Source organism: Chiloscyllium punctatum, chromosome 15, assembly GCF_047496795.1.
Source record: "Chiloscyllium punctatum isolate Juve2018m chromosome 15, sChiPun1.3, whole genome shotgun sequence".
NCBI classification, from domain to species: domain Eukaryota; kingdom Metazoa; phylum Chordata; class Chondrichthyes; order Orectolobiformes; family Hemiscylliidae; genus Chiloscyllium; species Chiloscyllium punctatum.
This window is the reverse complement of record NC_092753.1, coordinates 35,047,427-35,064,925: the sequence shown is the minus strand read 5'-3', so window position 1 is coordinate 35,064,925 and position 17,499 is coordinate 35,047,427. Positions and strand designations below refer to the sequence as shown.

General features: G+C 42.4%; 1 protein-coding gene across 5 annotated transcripts in view; it reads left to right on the top strand.

Moving 5' to 3' along the window:
* Nucleotides 1-17,499, top strand: part of LOC140486192 (rho guanine nucleotide exchange factor TIAM1-like) — a 334,442-nt gene that overhangs the window by 189,975 nt on the left and 126,968 nt on the right. For 4 of the 5 annotated variants that reach the window (XM_072584973.1, XM_072584974.1, XM_072584975.1 and 1 more), the window contains one exon: nucleotides 15,983-16,150. The exons of the other annotated variant lie outside the window; for it this stretch is intronic. In XM_072584973.1, the coding sequence (XP_072441074.1) occupies nucleotides 15,983-16,150 (168 nt within the window). The remainder of the gene's footprint in view (nucleotides 1-15,982; nucleotides 16,151-17,499) is intronic. 5 annotated transcript variants of the gene reach the window in all.

Sequence of the window (17,499 nt, the reverse complement as noted above, 5' to 3'; positions counted from 1 at the left end):
TCAGATGTAGGTTCCTATTTCCAACTCAGATCTGGCAAATGGTTGCCACTTTGGAAGAGTTTTAAAGTGAACTTCTGTGCCTGGAGCTTTTTGAACTGAAGCAGCGTAGTCCAGTCCTTGAATCCATATACAAGAGTGAACTGGTACTGAATTCTCATATCTTTGTGCAGCAGCAGCTACTGTATTCCATGTATAAATGACCAAAATCACTTTGCCACCTGCTGGAAAGAGTTAAGGAGGTTGGTTGGCTGTTGGGTGGGGGGGGGGGGCTGCCAAGTGGGTGAGGAAGGGGCACAGGTGGCAGATGGATGATGGAGCTGGAACTGCAAATAACCCTCATTGGAAGGAGTACTTGGGGAATTTCCTTAACGGAGACTCCGACCTTGATGTGGGTGCTCTTGACCACCAATACCTGAATACAACACCAGCCCAGTATGAGATTGAAATGCCACCTGATAGCTGAGAACCAACAAGGATGTTGGTGCAAATGAAATTCTCCACCTGTGTCCTGAAATATGGCACAGAACTACACTTGGCCCAAATACATGTCCTCATTTTCCTTATCTGGGCGAAGAAGAACTTGCTGGAGGACTCCAAGACACTAATTTTGACCATCTTTTGGAAAGGAGATGAGACCATAATTCTATTTTTTTAAAATAGTGATGGGAAAGGATAGGCCAGATCTAAAAGTTGAAGTTCTAAATTGGAGAAAGGCCAATTTTGACGGTATTAGGCAAGAACTTCTGAGAGCTGATTGGAGGCAGATATTCGCAGGGAAAGGGATGGCTGGAAAATGGGAAGCCTTCAGGAATGAGATAACAAGAATCCAGAGAAAGTATATTCCTGTCAGGGTGAAAGGGAAGGTTGCTTGGTATAGGGAATGCTGGATGACTAAAGAAATTGAGGGTTTGGTTAAGAAAAAGAAGGAAGCATGTCAGGTATAGACAGGATAGATCAAGTGAATCCTTAGAGTATAAAGGAAGTAGGAGTATACTTAAGAGGGAAATCAGGAGGGCAAAAAGGGGACATGAAATAGCTTTGACAAATAGAATTAAGGAAAATCCAAACGGTGGCATAGTGGTTAGCACTGCTGCCTCACAGCGCCGGAGACCCGGGTTCAATTCCCGCCTCAGGCGACTGACTGTGTGGAGTTTGCACGTTCTCCCCGTGTCTGTGTGGGTTTCCTCCGGGTGCTCCGGTTTCCTCCCACAGTCCAAAGATGTGCAGGTCAGGTGAATTGGCCATGCTAAGTTGCCCGTAGTGTTAGGTAAGGGGTAGATGTAGATGTAGGGGTATGGGTGGGTTACGCTTCGGCGGGGCGGTGTGGACTTGTTGGGCCGAAGGGCCTGTTTCCACACTGTAGGTAATCTAATCTAAATGCATTAAGGACAGAAGTATAACTCGGGAGGGAATGGGGCCCCTCAAAGATCAGCAAGGTGGCCTTTGTGTGGAGCTGCAGAAAATGGGGGAGATACCAAATGAGTATTTTGCATCAGTATTTACTGTGGAAAAGATATGGAAAGTAGGGAAATAGATGGTGACATCTTGCAAAATGTCCATATTACACAGGAGGAAGTGCTGGATGTCTTGAAACGGTTAAAGGTGGATAAATCCCCAGGACCTGATCAGATGTACCCAAGAACTCTGTGTGAAGCTAGAGAAGTGATTGCTGGACCTCTTGCTGAGATATTTGTATCATTGATAGTCACAGGTGAGGTGCAGTAAGACTGGAGGTTGGCAAACATGGTGCCACTGTTTTAAGAATGGCGGTAAAGACAAGCCAGGGAACTATAGACCAGCCTGACCTGAGTAGTGGGCAAGTTGTTGGAGGGAATCCTCAGGGACAGGATGTATATGTATTTGGAAAGGCAAGGACTGATTAGGGATAGTCAACATGGCGTTGAGCATGGGAAATCATGTCTCACAAACTTGACTGAGTTTTTTGAAGAAGTAACAAAGAAGATTGATGAGGGCAGAGCAGTAGATGTGATCTATATGGACTTCAATAAGGCGTTCGACAAGGTTCCCCATGGGAGACTGATTAGCAAGGTGAGATCTCATGGAATACAGGGAGAACTAGCCATTTGGATACAGAACTGGCTCAAAGGTAGAAGACAGAGGGTGGTGGTGGAGGGTAGTTTTTCAGACTGGAGGCGTGTGACCAGTGGAGTGCCACAAGGATCAGTGCTGGGTCCTCTTACTTTTTGTCATTTACATAAATGATTTGGATGCGAGCATAAGAGGTACAGTTAGTAAGTTTGCAGATGACACCAAAATTGGAGATGTAATGGACAGCGAAGAGGGTTACCTCAGATTACAACAGGATCTGGACCAGATGGGCCAATGGGCTGAGAAGTAGCAGATGGAGTTTAATTCCGATAAATGCGAGGTGCTGCATTTTGGGAAAGCAAATCTTAGCAGGACTTAATGGCAAGGTCTTGGGGAGTATTGCTGAACGAGGAGACCATGGAGTACAGGTTCATGGCTCCTTGAGGGTGAGTCGCAGGTAGATAGGATAGTGAAGAAGGCGTTTGGTATGCTTTCCTTTATTAGTCAGAGTATTGAGTACAGGAGTTGGGAGGTCATGTTGCAACTGTACAGGACATTGGTTAGGCCACTGTTGGAGTATTGCGTGCAATCCTGGTGTCCTTCCTATTGGAAGGATGTTGTGAAACTTGAAAGGGTATTAAAAAGATTTACATGGATGTTGCTATGGTTGGAGGATTTGAGCTATAGGGAGAGGCTGAACAGGCTGGGGCTGTTTTCCCTGGAGCATCGGAGGCTGGGGTTTATAGAGGTTTACAAAATCATGAGGGGCATGGATAGGATCAATAGACTAAATCTTTTCCTTGGGGTCGCGGAGTCCAGACTAGAGGGCACAGGTTTCGGGTGAGAGGGGAAAGATATAAAAGAGACCTAAGGGGCAACTTTTTCACGCAGAGGGTGTTACGTGTATGGAATGAGTTGCCAGAGGATGTGGTGGAGGCTGGTACAATTGCAACATTTAAGAGGCATTTGGATATGTATATGAATAGGAAGGGTTTGGTGGGTTATGGGCTGGGTGACTAGATTAGGTTGGGATATCTGGTTGACATGGATAGGTTGGACCAAAGGGTCTGTTTCCATGCTGTACATCTCTATGACCAACTGCAGTAACTAAAGTCGGTTCTCACTACATCTGTGACAGGGAATATCATTGCAAAAATCCTCCTCGATTACCTGCACCCAATGGCTGAACAGCTTATAAACATCGCTTTTGAATTGGCGAAACAATATCTGCCCGATTGTTGATATGTTTCTTCAAAGGTGATGGTCACCTTCGTGGCACCTCTTTCTCCTTGTCTTCCCATTTGTTCTTTAACACGCAAATTATTTTATAAGATCAAGCGTATAACCGTTTGAACCTCCTAGTTTACTAATTTTATAAATTTTTACGAAAATAAGCTGGCACCAATGATCAGTTGACAATATTACCTCCTCAAGATCATCTGTCATCCTGAATGAAGGCAGCATGGTGGTTCAGTGGTTAACACTGCTGCCTCAGTGCCAGGGAAACCAGGTTTGGTTCCACCCTTAGGTGGCTGTCTGTGTGAAGTTTGCACATTCTCACTGTGTTTGCCTACGTTTTATCTGGTTGCTTTGGTTTCCTCGAGTTGAAAAATGTGGTGCTGGAAAAACACAGCAGGCCAGGCAGCATCCGAGGAACAGGAGAATCGACGTTTCGGGCATAAGCCCTCCTTCAGGAATGCTTTGGTTTCCTCCCACAGTCGAAAGAAGAGCAAGTTAGGTGGATTGGCATGCTAAATTTGCCATGGTGTCCAAGGATGTGAAGGCTAGGTTACATTTCCCATGGCTAACCAGGGTTACAGGAATAGGGTGGGGGACTGAGTCTGGTGAGTTGCTCTTCGAAGGGTCAGTATGGACTCATTGAGCCGAATGATTTTCTCTACTGTAGAGTCTAGAATTCTGAGAGGAGAAATTGAGGACTGCACATGCTGGCAAAGTCATGGTTGAAAAGGTTGGCACTGGAAAAGCACAGCAAGTCAGGCAGCATCCAAGGAGCAGGAGAAATCAACATTTCGGGCATAAGCCCTTCTTCAGGAATATGGAGGGAGACTGGGAAGGAGAGCAAAATAGGAGGAAGCTGGGGGAAAGGTAGGTGGTAAGCTGATAGGTAGTTGTAGTTGGACGGTAATTGTGATAGGTTGGTGGGGAGGGTGGAGCAGATTGGTGGGATGGAAAATGGAGGACAGGTCAAGAGGACAGTGCCGGGTGAAGGGTTGGATCTGGGATGAGGTGGGGAAGGGGAGATTTGGAAACTAGTGAAGTTGATGTTGATGTCTTGACGTTGAAGGGTCCCAAGGCAGAAGATGAAGTGTTTTTCCTTCAGTTGGTCGATGGCTTTGAATTGGCAGTGGAGGAGGCCCTTTGGGAAGTGGGAGGGGGAGCTGAAGTGGTCTGCCATAGGGCGGTGGGTTGTTTGGTGCGTGTCCCCGGGATGTTCCCTGAAATATTCCGTGAGTTGGCGTCCTGTCTCCCCGATGTAGAGGAGACCACATTGAGGGCAATGGACACGGTAGGTGAGGTGGACAGATGTGCAGGAAAATCTCTGCTGGATGTGCAAAGATACTTTGGGGTCTTGGACGAGATGAGGGGGGAAGGTGTGGGTGCATGTTTTACACCTCGTGTGGTCGCAATGGACAGAAGGGTGGGTTGGTGGGGGGAGCACATGGACCTAATGAGGGAGTCGCGGAGGTCTCTGCCGAACGCTAGTTGGATTTTGGTGGGGAGGAATATATCTTTGGTGGTGGAGTCTTGGTTGTAGGTGGCGGAAATGTCGGAAGGTAATGCGCTGTACCTGGAGATTTGTAGGGTGAAGGGTGAGGACCAGGGGAATTCTACCCTTGCAGTTGGAGGGATGGGATTTGAGGGCGGAGATGTGGCAAGTGGAGGAAATGTGCTCGAGGGCATTATTGATCACTTGCAAGGGGAAATTGGGTCCTTGAAATAGGAGGGCATCTATTTCAAACCCATTGACTCCCACAGCTACTTCCTCCCACCCCCAACCCCGTAAAACTTACTCCCAATTTCTCCATCTTTGCCGTTATTTACTCCCAGGAGGAGCAATTTCACTTCAGGACATCCCAGTCCTTGCCTTCCACTCCACTAATCTCTGGATACAGCACATTACAGACTGTACTACCAGAGAGATATTTTCCTTTCCCACCTCATCTGCGTTCTGCAGAGACCATTCTCTCCGCAACTCCCTCATTAGGTCCATGCCCCTCCACCAACCCACCCTCCACATCTGACACCTTCCCTTGCTGTCGCACAAGGTGTAAAACCTCCACCCACACCTCCCCCATTGCTTCTGTCCAAGGCCCCAAAGGCTGTTTTCACATTGAGTGGAGATTTTCCTGCATGTCCACCCACCTCATCTACTGTGTCCATTGCTCTTGATGTGGTCTCCTTTACATCAGGGAGACAGGGCGCTAACTCATTGAACTTTTCAGGGAACATCCTGCAACACGCACCAGACAGTGTCACTGTCCAGTGGCCGACCACTTCCACTCCCCACGCCCCCTCCTCCAAAGGACTTACAAGTCCTGGGCAGTCTCCACCACCAAATCAAAGCCACCCACCAACTGGAGGAAGAATGCCTCATCTTCTGCCTTGGGACCCTTTAAGTTTCCAAATTTCCTCTCACCCCACCTCATCCCAGGTCCAACCCTCCAACTTGGCACTACCCTCTTGAAATGTCTTCCTTCCCACCTATCTGCCCCACCCTCTCACCAGCTGATCACAATTACCCCCCCCCCCCACCTGCATCCACCTATCGCCTTCCCGACTACCTTCCTCCCAGCCCCACCCGCTCCTCCCTATTTATCTCTCATTCCCCCTTCCTCCTCCACATTTCTGTTGAAGGGCTTGTGCCTGAAACATTGATTTGCCTGTTTCTCAGATGCTGCTTGACCTGCTGCGCTTTTCCAGCGACACACCTTTTGACTATCATTCTATGATACATCTAAGCTTATCAAAGTAGCTACAAGGCTACAGTATTCAGTACAGAACCTAACTCCAGCACACGCACAAATATCCATAGGCCTGTATACGTTTTATGTACAACAGAAATGTGGAGGTTGTTTAGGAAGCACCTGCTGATAGTGATGAATAGGTTTGTCCCACTGACGCAGGGAAGGGATGGTAGGTTGAAAGATCCTTGGTTGACAAGGGATGTGGAATATCTAGTGAAGAGAAAGAAGGAAGCTTGCTTAAGGTTGAGGAGACAAGGATCAGACAGGGCTTTAGAGGGTTACAAGGTGGTCAGGAAGGATCTGAAGAATGGACTTAGGAGAGCAGGAAGGGGGCATGAAAAAGCTTTAGCAGGTAGGATTAAGGAAAACCCTAAAGCGTTCAACACTTATGTGAGGATCAAGAGCATGACCAGAGAGAGTGCAGGGCTGATCAGGGATAGTGGAGAGAATTTGCCCCTGGAGTCGGAGGAAGTAGGGGAGGTCCTTAATGAATATTTTTCTTCAGCATTCACTACTGAGAGGAACCTTGATGTTTCTGAGGACAGCATGAAACCGACTGATATCCTAGAACAGGTTGATGTTAGGAAGGACAATGTGCTGAAAATTTTGAAAAACATAAGGATAGATAAGTCCCCCGGGCCAGACGGGAGAGACTCTAGGTTACTACAGGGGGCAAGGGAAGACATTGTTGTGCCTCAGGCGATCAACTTTGCATCCTAGCTGTCCACTGGAGTAGTGCCAGATGATTGGAGAGTGGCTAATGTTACTCCCTTTTTCAAGAAAGGGAATAGGGATTTACAGACCAAAGTATTGGAGAGGATTCTGAAAGACAGGATTTATAATTACTTGGAAAACTATAGTTTGATGAGCAATAGCATGGCTTTGTGAGAGACAGGTCATACCTTAATGAATTCTTTGAGGATATGACAAAACTTGATTAAGGTAGGACCGTGGATGTGGCGTATATGGATTTTAGCAAGGCAATTGATAAGGTCTCCCATGGTAGGCTCATTCAGAAAGTAAGGAAGCATGAGATGCAGGAAACCTGTCTGTCTGGATACAGAATTGGCTGGCCCATAGAAAACAGAAGGTGGTGGTGGATGGTAAGTATTCAGCTTGGAGCTCAGTGACCAGTGGTGTTCCGCAGGGATCTGTTCTTGGTCCTCTGCTCTTTGTGACTTTTATAAATGACTTGGATGAGGAAATCGAAGGGTGGATTAGTATGTTTGCTTATGACATGAAGGTTGGTGGAGTTGTGTATAATGTGGATGGTTGTTGTAGGTTGCAACGAGACAGTGACAGGATGCGGAACTGGGCTTATAACTGGCAGATGGAGATCAACTTGGAAAAGTGTGAAGTGATTAAATTTGGAATGTCGAATTTGAATGCAAAATACAAAGTTAAAGGCAGGATTCTTGGCAGTGTGGAAGAATAGGGGGATCTTGGGGTCCATGTCCATAGATCCCTCAAAGTTGCCACCCAGATTGATAGGGTTGTTAAGAAGGTGTGTTGGCTTTCATTAGCAGTGGTATTGAGTTGAAGAGCTATGAAGTTATGCTGCAGCTCTATCGAGTCCTGGTTAGATCATACTTAGAATATTGTGTTCAGTTCTGGTTGCCTCATTTTAGAAAAGATGTGGAAGCTTTGGAGGGGGTGCAGAGGAGATTTACCAGGATGCTGCCTGGAGGGCATGTCTTGTGAAGAAAGGTTGAAGGAGCTAGGGCTTTACTCATTGGAGCGAAGAAGGGTGAGAGGTGACTTGATAGATGTGTACGAAATGTTGAGAGGCATAGATGGAGTGGATAGCCAGAGACTTTTTCCCATGGCGGATGTGTCTATAATGAGTGGGGTTAGTTTCAAAATAATTGGAGAATGGTTTAGGGGAGATGTCAGCAGTAGGTTCTTTACTAGCAACGCTGGCAGAACATTCCATTGACCCCACCCTCTGAGTCGAGTCAGATACATTAGGGACATTTAAGCGATTCCTGGATAGGTGCATGAAAGATAGTACAATGAAGGCTACGTAAGTTTGTCTGATCTTAGATTAGGATAAGAGGCTGGCATGAACTCGAAGGCTGAAGGGCCTATCCTGTGCTGCACTGAACTATGTTCTATGTTGTAAAACCAAACCATTTTAAAGCAAATCTGTGTTGGAAGAAGAGCCTTTTTGCCGCTAAATATACTCACATGTATTCGTCTAAGTTTACATTACCCTCAGCAAGAGAACAGCATCAATATTTTTCATCTTACTTTTAACCAAGCTTTGTTTTACAACATAAAATTTAATTCCTTGCTTGGTCACATCAGAATTATCCATTATTTAACTCAATCCTACAAAATCCACAAATATTGCTGCTCAAGTGGGACTTTTCCACCAGATGAGCAGGAAACTATTAAACCTGTGTTTCCTACAGTTCAGACCCAAGGCCACCACAACCCTTATTGAGCTGTGGCATACAGACAGCACTATGTTTGCCAGCACTCCAAACCGTCATTAATGCATTCACAGGTGTGTAAAGGACAATGTGTTTTCGGCTAAACATACTGAAGGCTAAGGTTCTTGACCAGCCTGTTTCCTCCATGCAATTATCAGGAACCATAGCAAGCTAGTGGATGAGATGGATCAATTCTCATCCTGGGGCCCTCTTTTTAGCAAAGACAAAAATCAGTGATGAAACTCAACATTGCCTCTCGATGACATTGTCGCCTCAGTCATTTGTGGAACATTGTGTTTAATGACCAAGGTCTCAAATCTGACATCAATTTCATGGTTGACGGAGCACTGATGCTACCTGCCCTTTTGTATGCTTCAAAAATGCAGACAATGCACAGGAGATACCTTAACTCTGTTGAGAAATGTCACCAGCAATGCATCCACAAAATCCTGCAAATCCAATGGCAAGGTAAACAGCACAATGTCCATTACTTGAGACCAACATTGCCAGAATCAAGGCATTAGTTATTTTCAATCAACAAGTTTAGGCAGGCCCATCATCTGCATGCCTGACAGTTTGTTTTGGCAAGTGGTTACCAGGAGGGAAGAGAAAACGTTGAAGCCTCTCTGGAAAAATTGCAACATCTCCACTGACTCATTGCAATCTTTTGTCCCAAACCTCCAAAACTGGAGAAGAAGCACAATCTAAGGTAAAAACCATCTGGAGCATCGCCAACAGGCCCAGGTGGAAACCACATGTAAACAGTAGAAGGAGCATGAAAATCCAAACATTCCACACACTCACTCTTGAAAAAACCATTTGGCCAACTTTTGGCAGGGTGTGCTGGCACTGGACTGTTTAATCGTCCCAGGACTTGTCAACTCCAGAGTGGAAGCAAGTCACCCTTAGTCTTGAGGGATTGCCTAAAGAAGACAGGTGGCAGATTGGTGGGGAGTTAGGATATCAGCTGGGTTCAGGTATGATAGGTTGACAGGTAAATGGGTGAATTCTTCTGATATTCTGAAGTTGTTGGATCAGGGACAAAAGTCATTTGGAAGATGATTGGGTGGGAGGGTGAGTTTGTGGGGTGTTGGGGGATGAAGAATATTCCATGTGCTGGGGTCATTTCACATTAGAATTTTCAACCTCCCAATGATTCCTGTGGTGCATGCTGGGTAAAAACAATGACTGAAGATGCTGGAAACCAGAGTCTCGATTAGAGTGGTGCTGGAAAAGCACAGCAGTTCAGGCAGCATCCGAGGAGCAGGAAAATCAACATTTCAGGCAAAAGCCCTTCATCAGGAATATTCCCTTTTGCCTGAAACGTCGATTTTCCTGCTGCCTGAATTGTAGTGCATGCTGGGCCAAGACTACGTCGTGGTTTTAAAGAGTAGCTCCAGTCTACGGCTTAGTACCTTCCCAACTTGCTAGTGGAAGTTCTAGGCTGCCGATAACAGACCTAATTTATGTCGAGGGAGAAATGGTACAATTTCAGTTCTGAACTCTATAATTTATTGAACGGTTTTACTACTGCAAAGATATTGAGACAGTTATAATTTTGTTAAGTAAATAATCACTGAGGCACAGCAGTTTTAATTTATTTAAAATTGATTGTGAAGAAAAGGAACTGAATTTTTAGCAAGCTGTAGTTGCCACCTAGTGTTTGAAAAGATCAATAGCTTTCAGTAACTGGTGCTTTTCGCTGACCAGCAAAATGGCTAACCACCTCTGACAAAGATTGTTTTCAGAAACAGCATCCTACTGATACTTCCAATGTAGAGTTGACATCACATTGCAATCCTTGGAAAGTAGCCTTGTATAAAGGTATCTTGCTTTCAAGATCTGTGATATTACAATACTGTTAGATCTGAAGAGAACCCCAAGTGACCGTTATCTGTTTTCAGACAAAGGAATTTTCCAGGATTAGTTCTTGGCCAGCTGGTGGACTGCTTCCATGCATGCCTGCATTACGTTTTGTCTGGCATTTTTTTTTTGTCCGATTACTTTAACTAGGCAGCAGTTTCGGGTGCCCTTTTTTACAATCCTCAAAATGGTACTAGATCATGACTGTCTAATCTGACTACTTAATTTGATAAAAGTGTTTCACAAAATCAGTTCTGCCATAAGTACAGAATATTGATATGTGTTCGAATAGCAAACTTAGGTTGCTATTGCGCATCATCATTGGAAAGTCTCCAGTGGTAAAAGTACAGAGGTGAGGAGTTTGTGTGTTTAGGTACTGTCTCAAATTTGTTGGTATTGGATTTCATGTCCCTTATGTGATATAATTGGATGTCCTATCTGACAATTAAGTTACAGGTGAATAACCTGGTGAGGCAACTGTATGTCTCCTTGAGGTATGAACTGGATATGTTTTTTTTCTACCTGGCAAGTGTGAGAGTTCATTATTTTCAAAGGTGCATCAAGTTGATACTAGATGAGGAAAGTCTTGAATTTAATTGTGAAGCTGTTACATTTTATGGTTGGATTAATGTCTGAGCAGAAGGCAAGCATGCTAAACGCCTTCTTAACCACCCTGTCTACCTGTGAATCAAATTTCAAGCAATTATGTACCTGAATCCCGAAACCCCTCTGTTCTACAACACTACCCAGGGCTCCACCTTTTAATTATACAAATACTGCCCTTGTTTGCATAGCCAAAATGCAATGCCTCTCGTTTATCTAAATCAAGCTCCATCTGCCACTCCTCAGCCCATTGACCCAATTGATCAAGCTTTATAATCCGAGAAACGTTCTTCAGTGTCCACTATATTTTGCTATCATCTGCAAACTTATTAACCATATTTGCATCCAAATCATTTATATAAATGACAAACAAAAATGGACCCAGTACCAAACCCTGTGGAACACCTTTGTTGGTCACAGGCTTCCAGTCAGAAAAGCAACCCTCCACCACCATGCACTGTATTCTACCATAAACCCAATTTTGTATCCAATTGATAAGGTCTGCCTGAATCTCGTGATATAACTTTACTTCTTGGTGTATCATGTGGAATGTCAAAGGTTTTACTGAAATTGAAGTAAATAACATCGACCACTCTGCTCTCATCAATCTTTTTTTGATTACATCCTCAAAAGACACAAATAAGTTTGAGAGACACAATTTTTCTCTCACAAAAATATGCTGATTATCCCTTATCAATCCTTGTTTCTCCAAATGTATACAAATCTAACCTTTCAGAATCATGTCCAACAACTTACCACCACCAAGGCCAGACTCTCTGATCTGTAGTTTCCAGGCTTCTCCTTACAGCCTTTCTTAAACTATGGCACAACACCAGCCACTCTCTAGTCCTCCTCAAACGTGACACTGTAAGGAAGCACTGAGTCCATGACCAGTTGCTACTTAAGATGGTGGGGAAAAAAAATTCAAATTACAGCAAAGCTTGAATTTGGATCTTCAAGTACATTTCTTGACCATGAGCTTAGTTCTACACAAATGGTTTATCATGGAATAATACATTAACTTGGTTATAGTTGGTGTACACCTTTCTAACAGCAAGGCATGTACTCTAGTTTGCAGAAAACCTTGCTTTGAAATTTTAAAAACTATGTTATAATTTTGTGCAACAGTTTGAAGGTTCTGATCAAAATAATTCAGCCTTTAAAACTGTGTATGTAACCGTGCAAAATGAATGCAGTCTATTTAAAACAATCAAATGTACAACGTCCACTGAAGTGACTAGCACCAACTCACTTCCCTAGGAGCAAAAACAGAATACAAGATAAGCATTTGTGAGATTTGTTGCTCCACTGGAATATCAGCTGAGTACCCCATGTGACCTCTTTTATCAGATAAGATTCAAGACCAGGTGCACCTTGAAGTTTTAGCTTTATGATGTAAATCTTAGAAAATATTAGATGCACAACAGAAAAAATAAATTTTATTTTAAAAATTATTGCATTTGGTAGTTTAATATTGTCACAACTCTTTTTAAGATTAATTTTTATTTATACTTTTACATCTTATATAACGATATGTGTTAATAGGTTCAAATGCCATATTAAGCATTCCCCTTTTGTCAACACAATAAATACCTAAAACTTCATGATTCCTGTAATATAGGGGGTCTTTTCGGTTTTGCATGTGGCCATACAAAGCCTCCATTCTAAGTTCACTCAGTCATTTACAGATACCAAGAGTTCCCTTACTGTAATAGACTCCACCCCAGAGGTACAGACTGTAAAGGTGATCTTTATTCCCCTCAAATGCTTTTACCTCATAATGCCATGTTTCTGCATGCCGGAGGTAGGTAGCAAGTGTCAACTTGCCTTGTGAGGTCATTGCTCTGTTTCAGAGCGAGAGATTTTCAAGTTCAAACCTTACTCCAGGGCTTAAAGAATGATTCTAAGCTGACACTTCAACATAATACAGAACAAGTCATGTATTTTCAAAACATTATCTTTTCTGCAGAGATATTTAACTGAAGCCACACCTGCATGTACAGGTCAGAGTAAAAGTTCCCAAACCAGTTCACATTGAAGAATAATTGGATTACTCACAGTGTTGGAAACAGGTCCTTCGGCCCAACAAGTCCACACCGACCCGCCGACGCGCAATTCCCCTACATTTACTCCTTCACCTAACACTACATGCAATTTAGCATGGCGAATCCACCTAACCTGCACATTTTTGGACTGTGGATGAGGCCTCTTCAGAGTACTTTGTGCATTTCTGGTCCCCTCCTTATAGGAAAGATAGTATTAACATGGAGAGGGTTCAGAAAAGATTAACCAGCATCTGGGACTGGATTGAGGGCTGACTTTATTGAGGTTTATAAACCATGAGAGGCACAGATAAGGTGAATGACAAGGGTCTTCTCCCTAGGATGGGTGAGTTTAAAACTAAGGGGCATATTTTAAAGGCAAGGAGAAAAATTTAAAAAGGACACAAGAAGCAACTTCTTTTGCACAGAATGGTTCATGTGTGCAATGAACTGCCAGAGAAAGTGGTGGTTGCAGGTACAATTACACTGTTTAAAAGAATTTGGAATAGGAGTAGTGCAGGCAGGTGGAATTAGTTTAGTTAGGGTATATGGTCAACGTGGACCGGTTGGAACTAAAGGTCTGTTTCCATGCTGTATGATTCTATTTGGAGGCGAGTGGAGTGGGAAACTTTGTGCATAACGTTGCACTGAAAAAAACTGACATGATTGTCTTTGATCCCCACCACAAACTCTGTGGCAACTGTCTAAAACTGAGCAAGAACATTCACAGAATTTTGGTAAAAATGTACCCCCTCTGAGATGGCAAGAAAGATTAGATTAGATTAGATTAGAAAGATGGTGTACAAGGTTTCTTAATTGGGCAAGAGTTGAAAACTTGTTTTTGTCATTGCCAAAAATTTGTTTTTTCGGTTTGCTCATGGCATGTGGGTGTCGTTGGATGGCCAGCATTTATTACCAATCCCGAGTTGTCCTTGAAAAAGTGGTGGTGAAATGCTGCAGTCTACATACTGTAGGTTTACCCACAAATGCCATTATGTAGGGAATTCCAGGATTTTGACTCCGCAACAGTGAAAGGAGCAGTGACTAAATTCACTGATTAAATATTCACATTTTAGATGGTGAGCTTAGAATCTTGTCTATATTGCAAAGTTGATTTTTATGCTTTTGAGTCCTCTTATTAGTCCAGCTTGCTGTTTTAGCCTCACACTTTCTTGTCCACAACCGAAAAACTCGACAACACAAAACCCATACCTGATGTTTTGTCAGCACCCATTGCAGATCACTAGCTGTGCTGACCATCTAGCTTCACTTTACATCAATATGCTTCTTCAGCATAACCTACCTCCATGGTCAGTGGGCACACTCTTTTGGGATCTTTATCCATGTAAGCAGTATTATCACTAGATTGTTAATCCAGAAACTCAGTTAATGTTCGGGACCTGGATTGAAACAGTGGAATTTGAATTCAATAAAGAATCTGGCATTAAGGGTTTATGATGTTAATTGTCAGAAAAAACCATCTGGATTCATTAATGTCCCTTAGGAAAGGAAACTGCTTCCACCTGGTCTGGCCAATATGTGACTCCAGTCCCATAGCAATGTGGTTGGCACTTAACTTTCTCTGGGCAATTAGGGATTGTCTATAAATACTGGCCCAGCCAGTGACGCCCATATCCCATGAATGAATTTAAAAAATACTTGGTTTTAGCAAAGCAGTCAGCTCACAACAATATCTTAATTGCTCTTCACTGAACAATTTCAGTCTTATTGCTTACGTTTTTGAGCTGAAGACAGCCAAGATTTAGAATTATAGAGATGGAAACGGACCCTTCGGTCCAATTCATCCATGCCAACCAGATATCCTAATTTAATCTAGTCCCATTTGCCAGTGCTTGGCCCATATCCCTGTAAGCCCTCCCTATTCATATACCCATCCAGATGCCTATTATTGTACCAGCCTCCTCCACTTCCTCTGGCAGCTCATTCCATTCACACACCACCCTCTGTGTGAAAAAGTTCCTCCTTAGGTCTCTCTTATGTCTTTCCCCTCTCACCATAAACCTATGCCCTCTAGTTCTGGACACTCCCACCCCAGGGAAAAGACCTTGTATATTTACCCTATCCATGCTCCTCATGAATTTATAAACCTCTATAAGGTCACCCCTTAGCCTCTGATGCTCCAGGGAAAACAGCCCTGCATGCTTCTTGCAGATGGTTTTGCATTAAGTCAATATTCTCTAACTAGTCAACGAGGTCACAGGACAGGGGTGACCATGTCCTGAGGTTAGGCAAGGTCATCCAAGGTGTACGCATCCCCTTTCTAAGATATGATTATTCCGTAGTGCCAAGGGGTCTGTCCAAGCATAATGTCACTCCATATTTAAAAATCGCACGACACCAGGTTATAGTCCAACAGGTTTAATTGGAAGCACACTAGCTTTTGGAGCGGCACTCCGAAAGCTAGTGTGCTTCCAGTTAAATCTGTTGGACTATAGCCTGGTGTTGTGTGATTTTTAACTTTGTATACCACAGTCCAACACCAGCATCTCCAAATGATCACTCCATATTGTTCTGGAAATCAAGGAATTTCAGGTCGCAATGACTTCCATTAAAAAATATCTCCCAATGAACTAAAAAAAGGTAATTCAGCAGTCTGAACTTTTAATAGTACCTGTAAATTTTCAATTTGCAAGCATGTAATTTTTGGTTTTAGCAACTCTACCGAGAAAAATGTTCTGTTCACAGTTGTCAGCATCCTCCTGGAGCAAAAACAAACTGAAAACATCAACAGAATTATTTCTTTTTTCAAATATTAATTCCTTTTTTTTAAAAAACGTGTTTTTTTTATTATTAAGTGGTAGTGTTGAGCTTCTATTTCAGCATTATGGCATTAATTTGAAGTCACAATGCATATGTTTGTATCGTATTGCATAAAAATTGCAAAAGCATGTCTCTGTATTCATGTACATGAAATCTTTTTGTATTCACTTATCTATTACAAAGAAAGAATTTGAGTATAGGTTATTACTGGCCTTTCCTACAGAGAGAAAAGAGCCTTACCATGACTATTCATCCACACACACGTGAAAGTGACAACTGGGTTACTGATTTCCTCATGCCTTCATGGGTCTGTTTACCAGATGATCGACCCATTTTGGTTGTTGTGCATCCAGGAAACTCAGCACAGGACATTCTTGAAGAGGCTTGTAAGGTATGTCCAAGATTAATTCTCTGTACACTTTCACCAAGTAGCTATTAGTGGAGTCAATTGCAGATGATGTTAGTTTGAAATCTCGTTGTTGGCTCAAGGATCTCTCAGAACTTTTTGAAAAATTGATTCCAAGATGAAAAGGTTATTACAATTTCAAAAGCTTGATAGTTCATAATTTTTGCTCAACAAACCTTTTGCTTAAGTCAGTTGTTTAATTTTGATTTTCTTCCTGTGATTGAAATTGCTATTTTTTTCCATGTCGTGAAGTCTCCTTTTATGTTATTACCTTTAAATTACCTGTTTTTTATTATGTTTTCCTTCACAGCACCCAATGATTAGCTTAACAATATCTAAATTGCCAATCATTTATACTCTTACTCTGTATATAATAATTAATAGGATAGTAATTTTCTGTTATATGTATTCATGAAAATACAGTCAAGCGTGTGTAGATGTATACTCTGTGGTTTAAAACATAATCTAAATTACCCTGTTATGTGTGAGTTTGAAATATGAACATTATCAGTATGAGCAAAATAACATTTATGTGTTAACTATTATTGCATTATGTGCTAAAATAAGTAGTGTACAAAAACCCCTAACAATTGTCTGAATAAGAAAAGAACCCTTGCTGTCATGTTTGGACGTAACTAATACTGTCGTTAAGTTTATCTTTGCGTGTGCAGGAATAAAAGATAGGGTGCGTTTAGAAAAAACATATCACATTTCTTAAAGGTTTTCTTTCCCACAATATTTCATGTTTCTGCTATCTATTTAATTTTTGTCTGAAATTTTAAAATTCTGACTTCATTAAAAATCTAACATCGGGGAGGACTTTTCATCGATAGAATGAAGTGTCGAAGAAAACAGTTTCCATTTCCTTTAATTAATTCCCCCATCTTTTAAAGCTAACTGTAGCTTTTGCTGTTGTATAGATAATGGAAATTTTAAAGCACATTTAATCATTTAATTTAAACAAATTACGTTTCTATTTGTATTGGTTTTGCAACATTTTTATAACATCAACATAAAGGTAATCCTTTGTATAATAAATCCCAATTCATGCTTTTTCACTGTTGAGGATAGTTGAGTCATTTTTTTTCTACACTCCTTTGCAGAAGGGTTGCAGATTTAGCTCCTTAGCTGATGCAGAAGGGATGTTGCACAGGTATAATAGGCCTTCTTGCCAAGTCACCATTGCTCATGCTTGAATCCATACAGAGAGTGTCACCATGTTATTTAATCTTTTGGCATTTTCTTTTAAATAATCTGTCCTTGAGATGTTGACAATGTGGATAAAGCTGTATTTATTGACTGTCCTTAGTTGTTTTGAGAAGGCCTGTTTGAAC